This window comes from Triplophysa rosa, linkage group LG9 (genome assembly GCF_024868665.1).
Source record: "Triplophysa rosa linkage group LG9, Trosa_1v2, whole genome shotgun sequence".
NCBI lineage: Eukaryota > Metazoa > Chordata > Actinopteri > Cypriniformes > Nemacheilidae > Triplophysa > Triplophysa rosa.
The window spans coordinates 26,142,367-26,166,103 of NC_079898.1; the positions used below are offsets into that span (position 1 = coordinate 26,142,367).

Genomic DNA, 23,737 nt, shown 5'->3' on the forward strand with positions numbered 1-23,737 from the left:
CGGAGGCTGAGAGAGGATTAAGATGTCGTCACGTTTTCGCTTCTTTCCTGAATGAGATAACATGCTTACGAAACACGTTCTGTGTAGAGCAGTCCGTCTGTTTAGGGCTACTCAGAGCCGTTGAAAAACAGAGTTGCGACACACTTTGATCTCGCCGCCGCGTGGTCACGTGATTGATGGAGCTCTCAATAGTTCCAAACTGTCAGTCTGTTTGAACGGATTTAAGTGGGAGAGACAGTGGAAACAGCTGCATTTGCAACAAATTTCACCATATACGAGCACAATATATGCACTGATTACTATGTTGATTAAATTTATAATAACATTTTGTCTGATGAGTGTTAGAGAGACACTATTAATCAGTTTTGTGTGTTTAATTTGACTAGGAAGGATGTACAATGTGCAATACATTAATCGGAACTCGGAACTTATCGTGCTTTCTTTGGCCAAGGCCCGCCCAAGAGGCCACATGACTGACAGGTAAAGCAACCAATCACGTTTCGTTTTGTGCCGTGGCGTGGAAATGTCCCCGCAGTAATAGACCGGTGTACATTCACGAACGTGTCAAAAGTTAACAGCAACAAAATTATTATTAGTTTATGCCGCGAACCTCGCATACTTTTAAGAATTAAGCATTTAGTCGATCGTGATGAATTCTTATAGCAACCGTTGTAAACACGGCAGCTTACTTCTTAGATCAGACGGCTTCGTGTTGTTTCCAGGCGGACCGTTAAAGAACGCGACACGCACGTCTCCCAGAAATCCTGTGAAATTCAACCAATCAAATGCCGACTTCGAACATGCTGAAGTGTTTCCAGAAAAGTGTGCCTTATGCATCAGACGTTTAGCCAACGGTCCGTGGGCGTGACATCTGAGGCTGAGACTACCATCCCACTGACAAGACCTGGCCAGACTCTCTAAGAACACCAATGGTGTCCTGGTAGCCTGGTGGTTCGTGCGGCGACATATAGCGCTAGTACGCCTGCGGCGACCCGACTCCGATTCCCGTCTTCGTGCAGTCCGGTCCTTTGCCGATCCTGCTCCCCTGTCTCTTTCCATCACTTTCCTGTCACCTCTCCACTGTCCAAGAGAAATACAGCTAATGAAACACAATAAAAAACATGATTTATGAAAATGAGTTATCCAGTTTTGAAAATGAGCTCTTCATATATAACTATAAACCTCAAATACAAATGTTCTTAAATCTTTTATCAAAAACAACTTTTCTGATATCATGTGTTTTTAAGTGGTGTGTGTGTGCTTGTGTGTGTATGGTAACCAGAGTTGGCTGTAACTACTTGTGAGTAATTAGTTACTGTAATTTAATTACTTTTCCCTTGAAAAAGTAAAGTAAGGGATTACTCAAATTTTTTCTGTAATTTAATTACAGTTACTTCTGGTGTAATTAAACTAAATACTTTGTGTAATATATGTGTGTGCAATAGTGGAATTTACATAAAAATTCAAAGTCTAACTTTAAAATCTGTGCTTTTATGTATAATTCTCACATTTGTAATACTTTGGTCAGTAAATAATAATACTTTACTGTAGTTTTATATTATTTATTTGAATGAATTAAAAGAGCCGTTTCATGTGTCCATCCTTGAATCACTTAACTAATCAAGGTTGATATAGGATATAGAAAGTAATAATAATTAAATACTTATGAGTATTTGTACAGTAATCTAATTACACTATTGAATATGTAATTAGTAACTAGTAATTCATTACTTTTTCAGAGTAACTTGCCCAACACTTATGGTAACATGCTCCATTTAAAACGAAGGTAACGTTACTTAATTAAATTCCGTAGTGGATGGCGCACAGTTCTGTGTTAACAGTCTAAAAATGCTCAGTAATTAGGCCACCTACGACAAACAAAAATCCCTCTGAATGGGAACCAGAATAAAGCACTCCTACAGAGTGCGTGTGAAAGGGACGGAGTATATTTATAACGTGTGTCCACGCCCCCTGACGCTGACGTCAGAGGTTATGAGTTGTACTGGCGACTTGCAGAACTCGCACCAGTCCAACAGCACAACCGCGCTCGAGGAGGAGCGACACGGCGGTATGAAGAGCGACACGGCGGTATGAAGACCGTGCGGCACGAACCGTACCGTTTCTTTAACGGAGAGAAGAGAAACGTTCCCCGTGTGATGAAACGGACGCGGCGCTTCGTTCGCATTTCGTCGCATTTGTTGAAGCCGACGCGTCTGAACCACCACAGGATCGCGCGCGGAAGATCGGATTTAAAGGGCCAGCATGGACCGATGCGCCACGGTTCTGGACGCGGAACGGGAAAGACAGTACTGCGAGCTGTGTGGCAAAATGGAAAACCTTTTAATATGCGGCAGATGCAAGATTTCCTTCTACTGCAGCAAGGAACACCAAACACAACACTGGAAGGAACACAAACGCACCTGCACACAGGCTGACAGGAGCAAGACTCTACAAACTCCACAGAAACCAGTTGAAAACCCGACCGATCTCAACCAAAGAGAGCCGAACACCAGAACCGAGAGCTCAAAAACCGAAAACCATAAAGCCAAACCCCATCCTCTGAAACTGGCCACCGAGTACATAGTGCCGTGCATGAACACAAACGGCATCTGTGTGGTAGATAACTTTATGGGTGAGGAGATCGGACTGTCCATACTGGAGGATGTCAAAGCGCTTCATCAGACCGGCAAGTTCACGGACGGACAGCTGGTCAGTCAGAAAAGTGACTCTTCAAAGGACATCAGGGGGGATAAAATCACCTGGATCGAGGGGAAGGAGCCGGGCTGCGAGAAGATCCGATCCCTGATGAGTCGTATGGATGATTTGATCAGGAATTGCAATGGGAAAATGGGAAACTACATCATAAATGAAAGGACGAAAGTAAGTGTGTGTGTGTGACAGAGAGAGATAAAACAGTGTGAATGTGAATGACACCTGCTCATACGTCACAGCTTATACAGTATGAGTCTACTGCGCACGCTTTACCTTTGACATACAGACCTCTTTATATTGCTCTTTAGTTGAAACGAATACATTTCACTATTGCTTTTTCGTTGTGCTGTATTGTTTTAGTCATTCGAGTCTTTCAATGTTTATAATTATAATAGTGCATGCAAAAATCTTGAAGGGGTGTATTTATACAAAGTCTTTTATTTGCATATTGAGTTATTTACAAAATTGGCCCAAAACATAAAATTGACTGAACAAGCACAATTAATTGGCCCCTAAATGTTTTTTGTGTGGCTAGTATGCAGTAGTCAGTCTGTTTTATAGTATAATATAAGAAATATGCACCATTGGTTTCTTTAAAAAAGTCTATGTTGATTCTTCACAGCTTGATGTGTTTCAAACATATTCTGACAAATCTTTATTGCCGGTTAATGTTAAGCTGACCATATACTGGGATAGGTGGAGTAATTTTTGTTTTCTCAATATTCACATCTTGCATAATGCAGTAATGTATGGAGGACGAAACCTGCATACACTATAAATAATTAATTGTGGAAATAAATACATAAATGTGTGTATAAATACACATATTGCTGTTAAAATACATAAACAAATTATTAAACGTTTGAGAAGCTAAACCCAAAGTAACAATTTTCCCTTAATCTTTCATTTATTTCTTTATGTAGTTCCGTATGAATTTTTTCCTCAACACAACAAGCCTAATGAGAGGACGTTGATCATGCATCGGTGGGCGGGTCTTGCCAGCGCATGCGCATTAACTTCAGGCTAGATGTTGCCAAGAAGCATGAAATCTAAAGCATAAAATTGTTCTGAATACACGACAGGACGATATGAACAGACAACCCAAGCTTACAACATATACAGACAGACGACATACGGACGCCCAGAAACACACAATGACACTTGCATGTCTTATGAGTGGAGCAACCTGTTCAAGCTACTGTTCTTTTCTGACTACAACAGGATCTAAAGCCATGTCACACGTAGCTGTTAACTGACCTAATTCCTGTAAACATGCATTTACTCTAAAAAAAGCATACGCATTCATTGAACCCAAGTTAATACTCATGCGCAGTCAAACGCGCAAGACCCGCCTACTGATGCATGATCAACACCCTCTTATTAGCCTGTTGCGCCAAGGAAAAATAATTAAACGATTAAGGGGAAAATGTTATTATGAGTTTAGCATTTTGTTAAATATTTTTTCATTTCTCCGACCATTTATTTATTTATTTACATTATTTGTTTATCTCACCAAACATTCAATTATTTGTATTTGTATTTATACACATATTTAGGTATTTATTTCCGCATTTATTTATTTATAGTTTTTGCAGGTTTCGTCCTCCATAGTAATGCAGCAATTTAGTGCGCAGCTTGGACGAGGTTAAAGGGGCAGTTCAGTCATCATTTACTCGCCCTCATATTGTTCCAATCCTGTATAAATGTCTTTGTTCTGCTAAACACAAAGGAAAATGTCTGTAAGAATGTCAGTAACCAAACAGATCTCATCCCCCATTGACTCCCATAGTATTTATTTTCCCTACTATATATGGCAGCAAATGGGGGACATTTTAACAAATATCTTCCTTTGTGTTCAGCACCACAACAAAAAATTGTGCAGGTTCGGAACAACCTGAGGGTGAGTAAATGATGACAGAATTCTCATTTTGGCGTGAACTGTCTCTTTAAGGGTTTCTCTATGAACACATTTGAGTTTCACCACCTCAAACGTTTCCTGATTGTTTATTTGCATCATAGAGTTACTGTCTTGTCAACTGTGGACATATCAGTCATAAGTTTGGATACAAATGGTTTATCTTACACTAATCTAAAGCCTATATGCTATATACTAAAATACAGTTTTGGAGACACAAGATCCATATATTAGCATTTTTTATCAAATCATAACTCTTAATAATTCCATTAGCATTTTTTTCTTTAATTTTACAGACTGTACTTAAATTCTACAATGTGAAACGTGGTAATACTAAGTAAGGAGTGGGTGTGTCCAAACATTTGTAGTCTTTATTAGACTAGAAGACACTTGTGCGTTTGTAATTGTATATTGATGCTTTAGTGTTTGTGCTTTGAGCTTCAGTCAAGTCTTGCGTGTGACCTCAGAACTCACGAGCTGCCCTCGCTTCCACTGTCCCTGAGTGTATCCGAGTGCACTGACCCCCGGTTCCACCCCCGAGACCCTCACATCAGGGAGGATGGACTCACTCAGCCTCCTCTCGATCAAATAATCTTAATGAAGCACAAACACAGTTTACCTTGAGATCTACACTCTTAAAAAAGGAGCTGAAGAAGCATTCACTCAAAGGTCCTTGAAAGACCTGTTTCTTTCTTTTCTTATTTATAATACAAAAGAACATTTTCCATGACAAAGAAATGTTGTGAAACAGAAACTCTTTGGATGTTAAAGGTTTTTCGTAAAGCACCTTGTTTTGAAGAGTGTATCTGTCTCTCAGCACACGACTGATATTGTGAAGAGCAGAATTAAATTGAATCTGTGCAGATCTACACCATAAGGGCTTGTCCACACCGGGACGATAATCGCGCGCGTTAATCGTCGACCTTTAACGCCTCGTGACTAAACAAAGGGCGCCAACGTTTTTTTAGTTTGACGCGCCGCGTTAAAAACTGTCCGACCAATGAGATTGGCACTTTTGTTCAAGAGCCTGGAGCCGCTGAAGTTACAGTAAAACACGACTTGGTGGCGCTCAAGCCCAAAACGGTCTTGCCGAGAACATAAATGCATATCTTCTCTTGTAGATTTGCTTTTTTTGCCATTATTTGGTTTGTTTTAGGTCTGACAGAAAGTGACAGTAACATAAACACAGTAAGATAGTGTAGCCTTAACAATCTAGAAGCATAAGTATACACATATACTATATAAATATATATAACATACAACCATACATTATTTCAAATTAAGAAAAAAAAAGAAACACCAAACTAGCATAGTTTTACACAAAAATTTAAATGTAAATCAGGAAAAAAATGTTGTAATGTGTAATAATTGGGGGGGGGGGGATGTGGAGGGTTAGGAAATAGTTGTCTCCTTAAAATTCTCCAGAACCAAATCTTTTCCATCTTGAGAGCGTATAAAAGGTCGAAAACCCATTGGCGAATGTGCCTATTATTTACATGCAATCAGTTTAATTAAACTTTACAATAGGTTATGTTTGTTAACATTAGTAAATGCATTAGCTAACATAAACTAACGATTATATTTTAAAATATATTAGTAAATACTGATATTAGCATGAACTAAGATGAATAATTTGCTGTAGATGTATTATTTATTGTTAGTTCATGTTAGCTAATGTATTAAAGTTGTATTTGTAAATACTTTGTATATATAATGTGAATATTGTATTTTAAACTATATTGTAAAGTGTGAACTCTTCAAATTCTGCTGTAAGCTGTGAGTTGTTATTATGGTATGCAGCATTACAATACCCTCTTTGTCTGTGCATACATAGCTGCTGTCAATGGATCTATGCAAACAATTCGTACAGAAAGACCCCTGCTTTACTGACATTTCACCTCATTTGGGGCTTTGTGAGAAGGGGAAGTCATGTGAACCTGTCTGAAGAGGCTTTGCTCTGCTTATGAACTTTCTAGATTGAATAATTGTGCACGTCTGTACAACAATGTAATCTATTCATTTTATTGTATCTGCACTGAATCTAATGTAATCGAGAGTTATGGACAGTTGACAACTTTGCTCTATACAGGTTGTGGTTTAACATAAGATAAATAAAAAAAACAAAATCACTTGCCAAAACGCACACAAGTAAATTTGAAGCTGAACTGGATTTGTGGTCTTAAGCATGGTGTGATTATTCATCTGATGCGTTAGATTAACACGTCTTACACATGTTGAATTGGTGTGTTTTCTCAGCCTGAGATCAGGAACGGATCCAAGATCTGCCTCGGGAAAACAGTCTTGTTGTGTCAGTTCTGGAGGTAGTGCTGGTGTCATGGCGAACATGTTAAAGCATAATCACTCAATATCTCTCTTCATTAATAAACTGTAAGGTAGAGCTGAGTCCCGCTGACCTCACGTCTAGACTGATGTTTACGTGCTGATCGTATCAGACAGGCTTCAACAGGACTCTAGCGCTGTGCACTGTTGCTGTTTTTTGTATTGAATCGATGAACTGAAGCAACTGATAGACATCTTTTCTAATGGATGTTATTGTCTATGATCATCGTTGTTTTTGCTTTCAAAGAGCCCAGCAGGAATCAATGTGTCAGTTTTAAATAATGTGCATTAACGCTTGCAGACAGTAATGACGCTTTTCCACTGTATGGTACTGCACTGTACGGTGCGGTACGGCTCACTTTTGGGGGGTTTTCCACCGGGTACAGTACCTAGTACCTGATACTTTTTTAGTACCACCTCGGTTGAGGTTCAAAGCGTACTGTACCGATACCAAAATGTGAAGTGTTTACACACAGATAGAATCATTACCAGCGTCATTGGTTTTGCAACACACGCATTTTAATACGTAATATTGGCATTTCGTGATATGCTTCGTGACAGTAATATAGAGATTGAGACCCTTAACCCAATGCTAAATGCTACATGAGCTTACCCTCGTGCACCGTCCAGCAAACCAAATGATCGTTGTCTGCTCTTTGCTGTAAGATTTCCCAAACTCTCTGGTATTTTTAGCAGTATTTTGTTTTGCTGCCATCCGCTATCGATATGCTCCATCACTCCTGTGTTGTGCGTGTGTTTGTTGCGTTCACAATGATGCTACGGCAGTAGAGGCGGCGCAACTAACGCGCTAAGTTTATAATCCCCACCCACGTTGAAGCGCTACTAAACTGCTGTGGAAAAGCAAACTGAGCCGAAGTGAAGCGAGCTGCATCGAGCCGAGTCGTACTAAACCTGACGGTGCCACGCAGTGGAAAAGCGCCATAAGAGACGTGTAATGTAAATGCAAACGTGTGAAGTTTAGTTTGTTTAGTTCGACTTGCTTTTTTATGATTTTAAAGCTGCTGTCTGTAACTTTTGCTTCTATATGCCGGACACTTTTGAAGCTGCGATGAAAGTGAAATTTGGACCTTAACCAACAGCCCCCCGTTTAAGTGCATTATATGGAGAAGACCCCTGGAAAGCTTTCTTCAAAAGCCTCAATTTGTTAACGACAGAAGAAATAAACACACCGTATGTTTGGGTGAGTGAATTATCATGACATTTTTATTTTATAGTGAACTACTCCTATAAAAGTTTATTTTTACGTTTTATGTTTTCTTGTTTCAGTCAAAAAAGCTAAAGTCTACCTTGACAAAGGCTTGTTGGTGGAACGTTGGTAGAAATAAACTTGCGAGTGTTTGGTTATATTTTTCTTTATAAAGGAGAACGCTGATCTTTGTACAGATCAATAACTGGTTGTTATTTATTTTTAGTCAAAAGTTTGCAGATTGCAGCTTTAAGATGTTACATACAGTAGATGTCGCAAGTGTAAAGTATAAAATGATGAAATCTTTGTAAGAGTTTTATCAGGGGCAGTTATTAACTGAACGAGATATTCACAAGTGTATGTTGATGCTTTCTTTGCCTGGTTATGTACTGTATATAAAAACAGCCCTTATTATGTTAGATGTACAAATTGCGTTTTTTCAGTGTTCAGAATAAGAGATAATTAGAGAGCGAGAGAGAGAAAGTAGGTCATTACATGAAGAACGACTTCCTTCTGGGGCTGCACCCTGTTTGACTGATAAAGCACCGTGTTATTCTGGAGCATCCCTCCACCGTCACGTTTCACGACTGCCAGTCCAGTCAACATACTCATTTCATTCATAGAGATCAGATGGCTGACAAACATGCATGTCAATCTATCATTTCCATCTGCTTTCAGGAGTCGGTGAGGTGTGGGGTTATGGTTTGAGCGATGACTTTAGTAACGATCTGCTTGAGTAAATCACGTCATGCTTTACTGTGTGATTGCTGTAACCAGTCGGTTGGTCTTTTTGGTCAGTTCTGTTTGTCTACACAATGTTGGCATGTGTGGAATATCCAGATGCATTATGGGAACTGAGGTCTCGATTGGGTAAAAAAGGCAGTTTATCGGAACTAACAACAATTCATAATAAATATTTATACATTTCAAGTAATAAATATTCAAGCTGTCTGTTTTAAGCCTGAGGTTCAATCTGATGTATTCACTGACGTTTCTGAGCCTAGCTTGTCCATGTATTTATGTAAGTTGACCAGCTTTTTTTTGGAGTTTCTTGAAGTTTCTGGAGAGCGTGACTTATATCGAGCACACAAACAAACAGCGGCACGAGGCTGTCTCTCTCTTGAACTTCTCTTATCAAACAATCAAAGCAAATATTATTGTTTCAATACTCGGTTGCTTTGGAAGAGCCGAAACATTTTGATTGTCTAATAAAAGGTTTGTCTGAGGAAAATGTACATTTTTCTTTCAACTTTTAAGTAGCTAACGCCGACATCCATATATCAGATTCCTGAAGATTGATACGTTGAAATATTTATTCTTTTTGTTTAAAGTTTTGTTTTGTTAATCAAAATGTTAAGAAACTATAGCTCAAGCTGGTCGATGATGTAGCACTAGCAGCAACTGAGGACCGTCACTTTTACTTTCGTAATGCACATTTAACATTTCAAGTAGAAAAGGGCCTATTGCGTTGATTTTATGTCGATGTGATGTGTTTTAATAGAGTATTTGTCTCTGTCTACTTTAAAGGCACTTCACACTATGACTGTCACGTAAAGAGTGGGGAGAAAGAACCCAAGCCGCAGGCAGCGGCAATGACGGGGTTAACAAATAAATACTTTATTTAACAAAACACAGAACAAAGGAAATACCCACGAGGGGGTGTCTGACAAGACGAACTAAAATACAAAACTAGAAACCAAAACTTCCCTCAAGGGGGCAAAACCGAACTAAAGTCATAAATAAACACAACTCACATTCAGGGCAAGGCAAGGCAAGGCAAGGCAGGGCAAGGCAAGGCAAGGCAGGGCAAGGCAAGGCAAGGCAAGGCAGGGCAGGGCAGGGCAGGGCAGGGCAGGGCAGGGCAGGGCAGGGCAGGGCAGGGCAGGGCAGGGCAGGGCAGGGCAGGGCAAGGCAAGGCAAGGCAAGGCAAGGCAAGGCAAGGCACACGAGACATGAACAAGCACATACAATGACCGAGCACAGACAATGAAACAAGGGCATTAAGTAGGGAACACAAAGGAGGGATAATAACACAGGGCAGGTGAGGGTAATGACACACAGCAGGGAAGCAATACAGGAAACGAGAGGGGCGGGGCCAATGACAAGACACAGAAAACACATGGAGTGTCAAAAGATAAACGCCCCATGGTTTTCTCACACTAAACCAAAGGCTTTACCACGACTCTGCCACAAGACCAAGAAATCCATGACAAGAAAGAGCAGAGTCGTGACAATGACGTCATTATATCATGATCATCTCTGTCTTTTCACTCCATATGCTGTAAACCACTGGAGTTGGATGCTGTGTGTGTTTCTATTGGTGCAGAAGGCAAGACTATGCAGACGTGGGTTTGATCTGGTTGTGTGGAATGTAAACAAAGATTCAGGTCGGTTTGGTAATGAGGCCGTAAGAGAATGCGGAAGAATGACTCTACACACACACACACATCCGGTACAGTAACATCTTCATACACAGCAGCAAGTACTGTGAAGTCGACACGTCCCCCTGCGAGTCAGGCCTCTAATGTATGAAGCTAAACTATACCATGACTTTAGATTCTAGCAATCTCCAGCACTTTGCATTTTCTTCAAATTTGCCTTTTCTTGTGTTCTGTGATACAAGCATGTCAATAACCACACAAAAGGTCCCGGTAAATGATTATGTCACAGTAATACATATATTCATTCAAATTGAACCAGACCAAAGGTTTGTTGGTGAAACATTGGTAGAAATAATAAACTTGTGAGTGCGAGAATTTACCCAGACCAGCGCTCTGTGGTGTTGTCTGAATTGTTCTTTTTCACATGAGACGAATCTGGATATAGTTAAAGGAGTCATATTGCACGGCTAAAAGAAATATTATTGTTTGTTTTAGATGTAATGCAATGTGTATACACCATTTAAAGTTTAAAAAAACGTTGTATTTTCCACATACTGTGCATGTTTGTATCTCCTCTTTACTCCGCCTCTCTGAAACGCGCAGATTTTTAACAAAGCTCATGGCTCTGAAAAGCGAGGTGTGCTATGATTGGCCAGTTCACCAGTGCGTAGTGATTGGTGGAATACTGCAAGCGTGTGAGGGAAATGTAACGCCTCTGACCATATTTGGAACATCAGGTTCCTCTTCAATGGTGCTGACAGGTACGCCCACCTTACTTGTGTATACATTTGGGCGGTCTTAGTCCAATCAGACCACCAGCTGACGTAGATTTGTGGGGGTGTGGCTACACGAGGTGTTTCAGGCAGGTCTGGGTGAGCATTCGCTTTTAGATAGAACGCATCTTTTGTTCCCACACTTTCATTTCTGCAATTTTACGTGTCTAATACATGCATGCGCAACTTCCGCCATATGACCCTTTTAATTTAACTTATATAGTTAACATAAACTTGCTTGAGAACTGGTGTGAATAAAGCCAAGGAATTGGTCATTATAGGGAATAAATGAGATTTTATTGAAGGGTTAGACCTTTGACACTTGATGGACATCAAATAGAGACGCTCGGATGTTTTAAATATTTAGGAAGAATTATTGATTGTAAATTGACATTTGCTGGAAATGTTGAGTGTGTTTTTAAAACAGCAATGCAGAGATGACATCTTAGTAGGAAGTTACAACATTTTGGTGTGAGTCAACATATTTTAGAGATGGTTTATAAGAATCTTGATGAGCGTGTTATATGTTTTAGTAAGATTATGTGATACACCGCAAAAACAACTTTCTTGATTAGTATGTTTGTCTTGTTTTCCAGTACAAATGTCTAAAAATTCTTCAATCAAGATGCATTTTCTTGATGAGCAAAATGACTAAAATAAGTCTTGTTTTTAGACAAAAAATATGAAATTTCAGTGAATATTTGCTGAAAACTAGTGCTGTCACAATGATTAAATAATCGTCTCATCGCAAGTATTTGACATAATGCCAATAATTTCAGATAACCGCAATGATTGTGAATCCTTAGAAAACAAGGGTGATCTGCACTCACTGTTCCAATGACATTTCTTCATCATTTGAGTTGTATCAGATTTGTACTTTTTGTATTTCTGAGGTTTATTAAAGTGATTCCAGATTTGATCTACACAGCAAGACGACATCATCCTCATATCTCAGTTTTTTTCTGTTAAGGTCACTCTATAGGGAATGTGACTAGTTCAAACAAGCACATTTCTCCCAATGGGGTAAGAAAAAGAATCTTGAATTAAGGTTGACCTATTTCTTAGTCATTAAATTCAAGATTATTTTTCTTACCCCATTGGCAGATTTGTTTGCTTGTTACAAACTCACTGAAATTTCATATTTTTGTGTCTTTCTGACATCTTTTGATTAAAAACACGACTAACTTTCTCAGGTCATTTTGCTCATCAAGAAAGTGCATCTTGATTCAAGAATTTTTTGACATTTGTACTGGAAAACAAGACAAACATACTAAGTAAGAAAGTCATTTTTTGCAGTGTGTGGATACTGGCAGTAGTTAAAATCGCTAGTGCAATGCAGGACCACAAAGACAACTGAATGAAATCTATCAAACAAGAGTCAAACAAAAAGCACAGGTTATCATTGAAGATTGTTCTCATCCTCTGAATATTACAGTTCAGCTTTTACCATCGAACAGCCGTTTTAGACAACCTCAAGCAAGGGAAAATGTGTATGAAATGTCATTTGTGGCAACAGCTGTCAGAACTTTAAGTAGGAGAATCTGAGTAACGAGGAGGGGGATTGTGTTACTGTCATTTGTATGATGATGTTGAATGTATTTATGTGGTGAAGCCAAAGACAAATCTCCACTTGTGGACAATAAAGTGACTTAACTAATATAGTTAAAGATTTTATAGTCTCGCCTTGGATATTAAAGTTGAAAGGTCGTATGTAATTTTTCAGAGATGTGTTAGTAAGGGATTTCATGAAATGAATATATATGTTCCAGACGAATGTTTGGTTTGATTTTTGTTTCTAAACCTCTGTTAAAAGTTGCAATAAACCAATAAATCAGTTGAGCGGTTGGATATGATTTTCCTGAAAACTTTGCTGAAATTTGTTCTCATGTAGAGAAATGTATGTAAACAAGTTTTGGTTTTAAGCAAAAATGTAAAAGGAAAGCAGGAATATGAACACATTGGCGTATGACCGTATCAGATCGGAATAATAGTTCATTGAATAGTTTAATGACTTCTTTGTGTGTTCAGCAGCGTACAGCTGTTAACGCTATCTTCTGTGACCCTCGTCTTTGTTTTCAAAGGTTTTTACGGGAAGCTCGAGCGAAGGAGGTGTCCGTGTGTTTTTGTTTAGTCACTGGGTTTCGAAGGCAATCCCCTCCCATGGCCCCGTTCTGTCCTACTAAAAGTGACCCGCGCTGAGAAGAAAAGATTTCGACAACCGTGATTTGTCACGCTGTCTTTCTCTCATGCCGTAGGACAGTCTTCTGTGCGCCAGACCTCACACTTTTATAGGCAGTGACAAATATGTTTACCAATCTCCCGGAGCCGTGGCCTCCCTCACGCACGGCACGTAGCAGGATCATTAAAATACTGCTTCCTCTGGCAGGAGGCCAGACGTCCGGAGTTCACATCGGTTCATCTCGCTCCACTGCGCACACATGGAGGTGGATGCTTGGCAGTCATGAGCAAGGGTTAAAGCACCAAATATTGCGAGTCGCCCGGCCGGTCCATCCTTCAGACCTCCTGGAGCGTGTAGCACCGTGTTTCCACTTGATGTTGTTTTGGAGAAATCAGATCCCTCCTGGGTTTATTCGGAGGGAAAAAATGAGCTTATTGTGCATGATTTATAAATGCACGTTGTTCAACGTAAATGCATTCAAATCCCATGGTCTGTTTTTATTTTAAACTTATGAATATGTTTTTATTAGGGCTGTCAAAAGATTAATCGCGATTAATCGCATCCAGAATAAAAGTTTGCGTTTACATAATATATAACTGTGTACTGTGCATAATAATTTTGTATTTATTAACACATACACATCCATGCATATATTTAAGAAAAATCTAAAAATTAATAAACATTTATATATCATTTCAATTATTGGTAAATATAAATAAATACATGTAAATATTTCCTAAATATGTATACTTGTGTATGTGTTTGTATTTATAAATACAAAATGAATGTGCACAGTACATAGACATATGTTATGTAAACACAAACCTTTATTCTGGATGCGATTAATCACGATTAATCGTTTGACAGCCCTAGTTTTTATAGTATTTTTTTTATGTTGTCCGGTTAGATGTTTGAATAGATTCTTAACCGTCTTCTCACTTTGACAGGCAATGGTGGCGTGTTATCCGGGTAAAGGCACGCGTTACGTGCGTCACGTGGACAACCCAAACGGCGATGGGAGATGTGTCACATGCATATATTACCTTAATAAGAATTGGGATGCCAAGGTCAGTAAATCACCTCCAATCCTATAAATCGGATCTAAATACACATTAATTTAATACTTTCGCACTTTCTAAACTAAAGCAATCTCCAGAAAATGGCCACTGCAAAGTATACGTGCAACTAAAGCCGCTTCATTTCATTCTAATCCCATTAACCTCAGAGATTGTGATCTCCAGAGAAACCAGAAGTGTTCCTCAAGCCCTCGCTGACAAAAGCAATAAGAGTCATTCAAAAGGAAAAGAAATGAGTATCAGTTAGATGGCAGACATTTCCTGTGTATTATTCATGGGCTCTGAGGTTTCAAATCTTTCCTTATGGTGTGTTCACGTCAGTGAAAACAATAGGTAACAATTTATGGATTTGTCAGGCACCAAAATGAATCTTAACATTGATCATATTTACCCTGCTTATCTTGTAATTACTTGGTCACCTGGCCTTTTTGAAGAACAAAAACACTGGACGGTTTACACCAACAATACATTAAATTGAGCCTTTTCTTAAATAAAAACTACCACACACTTCTTGTTTTTCATAAAAAAGATCTTGTTTCTGTTGATAGACATGAAAATGATGTAATACGTTTGCACGTATTTTTGGCTACTCCGAAAAAAAATCGATTTTTTTGTTCAGTTGTCAAAATTTTAAAGGCTTTAACACTTTTGAGGGCTTTGTATGAAATGTACATATTCATGAAATAAATGGTCAAAATATTTAGATAATTTAAAGGGATTTATAAGCTATTCTATTTTAATTATTTGTTAAACAGATGGTAGAATGTTAGTCATATGTCATTAAGGTTTATTTCAGTAATTATAACTCATTTTGTTGTTTGTTTCAGGATTTGCAAACTTTATTTCTATTGCACGTTTAAAAAGGAAACAAAACAAATGGTTTTGTTACATTCAGGTTGAGTGATTTGACTTGAAATGAAATCAGATGTGTGCATAAAATAATGTAATACATACTAAAATATGCATTGTGTTTAGTCTTCATCGGTTTATGAGTAAGAAAGAGTTGTGAGCGTGTGCGTGTTTCTGAGACGTGTGGTGTGAAAGGTCATTCAGTGATGTGTTTCCCTGCACTCGGCATACGTCTGGTTCTCCAGCATGTGGCCTTTCCTCTCATCCCTCTTCAGGAAGGCCGCGCTGGCCTCTCATTGTTTGTGTGGAATTCATCGTTATCACTAAAAAACCCTCTAGTCACGCACTGCTGAGTCCACCGTATTGTCACTAGTCACGTTAACTTGATGTCACATTTATTTGAATGTGAATAATTACAGAATAATGACAAGATACAGATGGAATCGCCTACAAATAAAGTACAGTTTCAATTTTTTGGTTAAAGATTTATTTATACATGACAAGGTGTAGGATTGACTTGTTGGAGTTGTTTGTTTCCTCTCTGTGGCTTTATTGAAATCTAAAATTTGAGCACTGCATTCATAAATGGCACTAAACAAATAAGAAAGCGTTTTCTTCTGGTCACAAGTATACAAACCCGAATTCCGGAAATGTTGGGACGTTTTTTAAAAGACTTTCAAATCACATGAGCCAATATTTGGTTCACAATAGAACATATAACATTTGTTATGTTTTCTGAGGAATTAAAAAAATGTTATGCACCAAATGAGCTCATTTCAAATTTGATGTCTTAATTCTCCATTGTTTGTGTTTTTAGGAACATGGAGGTTTGCTGCGAATATTTCCAGAGGGTAAAGCTCAGTTTGCAGACATCGAACCCAAGTTTGACCGCCTGCTCTTATTCTGGTCTGATAGACGAAACCCTCATGAGGTTCAACCAGCATATTCCACAAGGTCAAAATCTCTAAAGCTTATAACCATACATGCATCGTAAACATTATACTGTCATACTGTATATCACGTCATTTTGTTTTTTTTAAACTTTTTTCTCATTCTTCTCATTGTAGATATGCTATAACCGTGTGGTATTTTGATGCTGCCGAGCGGGCGAGGGCAAAAGAAAAGTATTTAACAGGTAATTCGGTTCATTAATGTTGAAGGAACATTTCACCAAAAAGTGACAATTATTTACTCTTCAACAAGCAAAAGCTCAAAATAGGCAAGAAATTCAATCTTTAATCTGAGAGTAATGATTTGCTTTCTGATTCTTTTGGGTGTTTTGAGGTGCTGGAGCGAAAGGAGTGAAGGTGGAACTAAACAAGCCGTCTGATCCCAGCTAATCAAATGATCATTAATCTGGATTCTTCCCGGTGACCTGCTGTGTGGAAGAAGAGATCAGTGCACGCCAAAGTTCAAGAGGAAGCCAGACGAGTGCAGTATCGAAGTGATTGATATTCAAACATTTGCTGTATTTTTCGGCATATTTCCCACAAGGCCAGCTTACTCTGGATATGACGCTGTTGTTTAGATTTCTTTTTAGAAAGGTACAGTAATCTGTATTGAATTGACCCCAATGCCTCTCATGTGACTGCAATCACAGTTTTTCTAAAGAACTTTTTTCTTAAATGCGAAAAAGAGAAATAAAGCTTTTTTCCCTTCGGTTCTCATGTGAGTTTATGCATTTTTACTTTTGATCTTTGTGAATCAAGCTGCTCATGTATGCATGTTTATTTATCATGACCGCATTTCTGCTGGTTTGATTTTATTTCAGTATTAATGGACACTCGTGAATGTCTGGCATGTTCAGCGGGCGGATGCATGATGGGATGTTGTTTGTTATAATTCTGCTCATCATTCTGTTCTGACACACCTGCACATGTTGTCTGAAACCGACAAAAAAAATGCTGTTTGCATTTTAGAAAATATTACATTTGTAAATCTTCTGAATCGAGGTGAAAATCTTTGTTGCTATATTAAAATGCAAATAAAAGCAATGAATGTATTGTATTGTGACTATCCATTTTATTAAATATGCACACATTTTTGTGTTTTTTATGCATGTTTTTATGTGGTAGTTTAGTACATGTAAGTATATTTTTGTTATTATGATTAAATCTGTCCATAATCATAAAGGTTGTAGTGCATCCACTTTAAATTGCGAGTCGAGAAAGCTGAACAAATACAGTACTTTTACTTTCTATACATAGACGTTTTAAAATGATTTTTATATGAAAGATTAATAGGAGTGAACAGTTGTAAGCTACATCAGTTAAAGAATTTTTAACTAATTCGAACTAGATTCAAACTATTTATTAAAGGGCTGTTTGTACATGATTTGTACAGTTCATTGCTAAATATCGCCTCTCTGTGGTTGCAATTGTGAATTGCATCCTGTGAAGTGAAAAGTCCGTGTAAAAAAATCTGATTTAGTGAATAGATTTAAAAACAATTATATTAAACTATAATTGTTTATATTTGGCCTCCTTTCCCCGCCCTTTCCTGCTATAAATATAGTTTTAAATAATAAAATGTTTGCAATTGTATCTTCATCATACATTGATGAACAACGTATCAACTCGGTTCCAATAGCACTGCAATAACAATGATGTAAAAATGTATTGTTTGGTTTTTATGAAAAACAGCTATTAAAAAGTAAAAATAAGAGTTTTTGGTGCTACGAATATTGCGCAACACCTAGAAAACTGATCTCAGAGCTTCGTCAGCGCTCCTCAATGTCAAAATAATTGAGGCGCACAATCAAATGAAAGAAGGCGGGTGTAACTGGCCAATCGAACGAAGAAAGCAGGGGTTACTGGCCAATAAAAAGAAAGAAGGCGGGAGTTACTGTCTACAAATGCAAGGCTCGTCGCCAGCGCTTCAGTTGTAACGGTGAAATATGCAACTAAACATTTAATAATTACGATTGAAATGTGAAAACGACTGACAGTCATATCCAGTGATCCAAACTAAAAAACGTATTAATTTGAGTAGGCTATATACTGATATGAAAGGTAAGTTTGACGAGAGAAATAATAGTTTTCGGCGTTTTATGGATGGCGATTGAATATGAGAACGTTTACAATGAATTGAATGGACTGTCCTGATAGACTTCCGGTAAATTAACTTGTGTAAAATCTTCACGACGTTCATTCCGTCTTTCTCCAGCAGGCGTCACTGTCACATTGTATTTCATCAAAACCTCACAAGCTGAAGAAGCGCACGAGACCAGCTACAAAGGACCTGAATGTTTTATAATGGTCTCAATAAACGGAAAAGAACGTAACTTTTAAAAAACTAAAGCTAGTATTACGAACTTACCCCTGAAGATCAGTATGATGAATACAATGTTTTGTATATGCAGTGACAATTTATTTTCTTTAAAGGTTGAGTTTTTGAGGGTGAATCATTACACTATATTTTCTTTCCACTGCTTTATGTGGCGATGATCTAAAGCTTTTTTAATTGGTTTTGTGTGAAGGAAATTTCACAAAAAGTCAGTTACAACAATGCTTCAAATCTGTTCTGGTTACAGTTGTTAGACTTTTATCTGTGAAAATCAAATAACCGGAATAACTCGCAAGAAATGTAGGAGACAGAAAGAAAAAAACTTTGCCCTGCTGTACTAAATTAATAGCAAAGATCAGTTGGAACATTTAGATCTTGTTTTAAACAAACGTAAATGCAAATGAAGGTTTAAGTTGTCTTTTGGGGAAAATACACAAAACATTTTATTTATTCATTTTCATATTACAATGTAAGGTACAGCACAACATCAATGCTTAAATCACATGCGGTAACATTTTTTTATTTTTCAGCTGCAAGATTGACTTTGAGAATGTGAATAAAAACATTAAAGAGCCATTATTTGCAGTATGTGTATCTTTTAGTTTGATAAAGGACACAGTTTGACTTTTGAGTTCATGCCTAACGCAAGTCCTAGATGGAGAGGTTTAGTGAATGTGGTCTGGATTCTGTGGATGAGGGTCATCGTGTCAGAGACGCCGTAGAAAGCCAAAACTCCTGCTTTGTGATCCACATACACTCCTATTCTAGAGCAGTTAGACACTACAGGGAGATTAGTCTCTTTTTTATTATGACAGAATGAGAATCTGGAGGGCGAGCAGAATAATCTCCAGGACTGATCATTATATCCAAATCTACACTCATCACCCATTCCCTTTCGACTAATGCTCTTATACGCCAATGAAACAGACACTCCATAACTGCCCGTCAGCTCAATCTCACAGTAAGAGTGGTCTCTCACACTCTCTTTACACAACACCTGCTTCCAACCGTGAAATCTGTCCGGATGTTCAGGGTATTGATGGGTGGAGCCCGTGTCCGTAACCGCCCTGTTCCCTTCGGACAGACGCAGGTTTTTATTCACAGTGTTCAGATCCAGAGTGAAGCGACTGAAATCTGATGAGGAAAAACATATCCTAACGTGAGGTTCTGGGAAAAATGGAACACATTTTTGAGATCGAGATGACATGGTTGTTCTTAATCAAGTCATTTATGTGACAAATTATAAGTAATATTTAAATAGTAAGTGCTGAACTTACATCTGAGATATTCCTCCCGGTTTTCATTTACAGGACCGACAACTATCTGAATATTTTTCACTATGAAAACCAAAAAACATCTGCAGTTAAATATCCATGTCAAGAAAAGTTTTATATTGAATGAATAAATTATTGTAGAGCTGTATGACATTGAAGAAATAATGAAATATGATAACACTGTTTTAACATCTACACAAAATGAAAATATTTGAAAACTGAAAATGACATAATCAACATACATGTTTTACATTCTTTCTGATAATTCTTTTCATCAGAGCACACAAACCTTTGCATGCCAGTCTCTCTGCTATCTGAATTTATCAAAAATGGTGACTATACGTAACTTTTTGAGGTATTAATACATATAACCTATTGCAAACCATTGTCATATGCACATTTGCTTTTAAATGATGGTTTGGGGATTTACCTGTTCCAGATATCACTTGAATTTCCTCGCTGCAGAAATTCTGCAGTTTGTCTCTGAGTTTATCAAGAGATTTCACAACGTCATCAAAAGACAGAAGAGAACTGACAGTGATTCTGGGTGATTGTGAAGATCCGGAGACAGAAATAGATCTGCAACTCTATACACACAATAAAAGATGCAATTACATTTACAATGCGTGTGTTATTTCCCCGTCAGGACAATGCCCGAGTAATTTAGGTGGTTTCAAAGGGCATTATTGTGCTGCTCTTCTGAATCATTAGCAAAAGAGCATAAAATCTAAAGGCAAGGCAAGTTTATTTATATAGCACATTTCATACACAAGGGCAATTCAAAGTGCTTTACATAAAATGATTGACAGAGAGAAATAAGACGTATCTTTAAAATGCAAATGATTTAAGATCACAAATACTTTAGATTTTAAAGTATTTTAAACACAAGCTGCATTGTTACCTGGAGGAGCTGAATGTGATCATTAGTTTGTGAAAGTTGCTGGAGGTCAGCGTCTCTCCTCCTCAGATCTTCAATCTCCTGGTTCAGTCGCTCTGAGAGTTCTTCAGCTCGACTCACTGCAGCCGTCTGCTGATCTCTGATCAGCTGTGTCACTTGAGAGCGGCGTCTCTCGATGAATGACATCAGCTCAGTAAAGATCCTCTCGTTCTTCTCCAGTGCCGTCTGTGCAGAGCGCTGTTACCACACAGACAAACAACCATCCAAAAACACGTCCGCTTCAATTTCATTTCATTAAGTAAAGTACGTTTCAAGTTCATGCAAAAATGTGTTTTATTGTGCATTCCAAGTAATATCAATCAAACTGCAGTTCAGTTGTTTTGATGAAGTAATAATAACAAAACAAAAAAAACATCATTTTTATGCAAATAAACTCTTCATAATTAAGTATGCTTTATGTAGTAAGTATACATAGTATACAAGTGTGCTACTTTTTATTTGATAAAATATACTTTTAGATGTGCTGCAGCAGTAGTAAACTTTGAGTACACAATCTGTGTTTTTCCTTTTACTTCACATGAGCTCATGCTGTTAGTTAACTATAGTTCAATACTCCATTTTTGTTATACTCTCAATAAACTGCTAGTTTTTATACCGCAAATATGCATTTCTTTTCAACTACAGCTTTCTTTACATCACATTTATAGTTTACTATCTATATGTCTATTAAGTGTCCTCGAGGTATATTTGAAGTAAATTTGGTTTATTTTCGACAAAGCACACTTAAATGCATTTTTTGTAAGGGCACGCTGGAGGAAAGTCTCAGGCGCTCTTCTTTTCTCACCTCGTGACACTCCTGAGCATCTTTAAGCTTCTGAAGCTCCTGCTCGCTCTGTTGGATCATCTGCTTGCACTTCTTTTGCAGCTCTGCCAAATGACCCTGTTGAGAACAAAACAGAGCTTTTGAAAGTTTCGAAAAATAAATTCTAATATCGCTAGACATAAAAGCTATTGTATGCGGTCAATGTGTTTTTTATAGCTGGTTAAGTGCGTAGCATTTACAAATATAGAAAAATATATTATGTAAAGTGCACGGAAAGTCTGCGAAGACCAACTTAACCTAGACCAACTCAAGACCAAGACCATCAAATTCATAGAAATATTCAACAAAACCCTAACACCAAGATCTTATTCAAGTACTTTTGTTTGCAATCATAGCTGATGAGAATTTGGCTTTGATTTTGTTGACATTTTTGACACAATCCCTGAAACATTAGTGAACTGGCACAAAGGCAACAACAGAAGTCAAATTAGAAACTTGATTGAAAATTACAGCCAGTAACACTATTGATGTTAACAAATAAATCAGACAATGCCCCGGCAATAGTTGTGATCAAGAAATGGTCAAAAGTTCAAGAAAGAAGTAAATAAATCTGTACTACAACACTAGTCAAATTCAAGTTGAACTTTCTACCTGCATCTTGGTCATTTCTGCCGCAGCTGGTACGGTGTCATGGTTTCTGTGTTTGTCTGATACACACAATATACAGATACACTGCTTGTCAGTGCGACAGAAAACCTCCAGCAACTTCTTGTGTTGGTGGCAGATCATCTCCTGAAGTCGTCCAGTGGCATCAATCATATTGTGCCCCTTTCCTTTGAAGAGATTCTCATGTTGTTCAAGGTGATTTTCACAGTAGGAACTCACACACGCCAGACAAGACCTAACGGCTCTTCGTTTCATTCCAGCGCAGACGTCACACTCCACATCTCCGTCATCTTGACTCACAACCCTCTTCAACTTCTGCACCATTTCATCGAACACCACATTCTTAGATAAAGTGGGTCTTTGTTTGAAGGTCTTTCTGCACTGCGGGCATCTGTACGCTCCTCTCTGTTCATCTTGATCCCAGTAGCACGTAATGCATCTCATACAGTAACTGTGTCCACAGGGAATGGTCACGGGATTCTTCAGCAGATCCAGACAGATTGAACAGCTGAACTGCCCCTGAGCCCACGAAATACTGCCTTCTGCCATGTCACGAAGAATAACCACAGAGATCGAGAGAACGTGCGCTGTGCAGAAAACAGAACATTTGATTCCTTTATATCAGTGTGAAGGGGTTGTTTATCTCACTACCAGCCTGTTTGTGAAACAGGTTTTTCAGGTCTGCGTTTTTGTGTGACACACGTTGTTTTCTAATGGGTAATTTGATGCAAATGCAATGAAAGAATCAAAACATTTGACAAATGTTCCGACAAGGTTTGAAGCCAGAGCAATGCAGTTCGTTAAATAAGAGCCACAGATTTCTCAGTTCACACGCGTCTTCATTCTTTGCCATCCCATCAAGTAGTGCTGGGCCAATAAACGATATCATATCGAATTGCAATAAAATCTATGTTGATAACGATGATAAGCTCTTGACATTTTAACTCAATATGGATTAGTTCTTCGGACAGCAGAAATAAACACGACACAGGCAGCATGCAGCTTTTAACATGCGCGTCAAAGTCCATTTCATACTGCACTTGACAAAGAAAACGCGACACAAGGAGGAAATCATGAGAGGAAGCGGCAACGACAAAAGTCAAAGACCCCTTGAGTTGTCATCGTGTGTTTTACAAAGCGTCTTATTTTCCTTTGCAACCGCTGGTAAAACGCAACAAACGGCAAACGAGTTACCCCGAAACCAGGGCTGCTCGATTATGACAAAAATCATCATCACGGTTTTTTTGGCCAATATTGAGATCCGGATTACTCATTAACTTTTAATACAACATAGAAAAGAAATAACTTTGTTTTAAACTGTGAACACAAGAAAGGAGAGGATCCTTGCAAAATGGAATG

The 23,737-nt window shown here is 38.2% G+C and overlaps 2 protein-coding genes across 3 annotated transcripts; one reads left to right on the forward strand and one right to left on the reverse strand.

Moving 5' to 3' along the window:
* The first annotated feature begins 2,000 nt into the window (after positions 1-2,000).
* On the forward strand, positions 2,001-17,455 carry egln1a (egl-9 family hypoxia-inducible factor 1a). 2 transcript variants are annotated; one of them, XM_057342550.1, is made up of 5 exons: positions 2,001-2,880; positions 14,455-14,574; positions 16,250-16,386; positions 16,500-16,567; positions 16,717-17,454. In XM_057342550.1, exons 1-5 carry the CDS (start codon positions 2,263-2,265, stop codon positions 16,770-16,772), a joined length of 999 nt encoding a protein of 332 aa, XP_057198533.1. In that variant the 5' UTR covers positions 2,001-2,262; the 3' UTR covers positions 16,773-17,454. The 2 variants fall into 2 exon arrangements, with proteins under 2 accessions (XP_057198533.1, XP_057198534.1); XM_057342551.1 differs by lacking the exon at positions 14,455-14,574 and having other exon boundaries at positions 16,717-17,455.
* Positions 17,456-19,141: 1,686 nt separating this feature from the next.
* Positions 19,142-22,998, reverse strand: LOC130559230 (tripartite motif-containing protein 16-like). Its single transcript, XM_057342185.1, has 6 exons — positions 22,364-22,998; positions 21,734-21,829; positions 20,893-21,126; positions 20,422-20,578; positions 19,995-20,054; positions 19,142-19,851 (listed from the first exon to the last, which is right to left on the reverse strand). The coding sequence occupies exons 1-6, from the start codon at positions 22,925-22,927 to the stop codon at positions 19,316-19,318; spliced, it is 1,647 nt and encodes a 548-aa protein (XP_057198168.1). The 5' UTR covers positions 22,928-22,998; the 3' UTR covers positions 19,142-19,315.
* Positions 22,999-23,737: the final 739 nt, after the last annotated feature.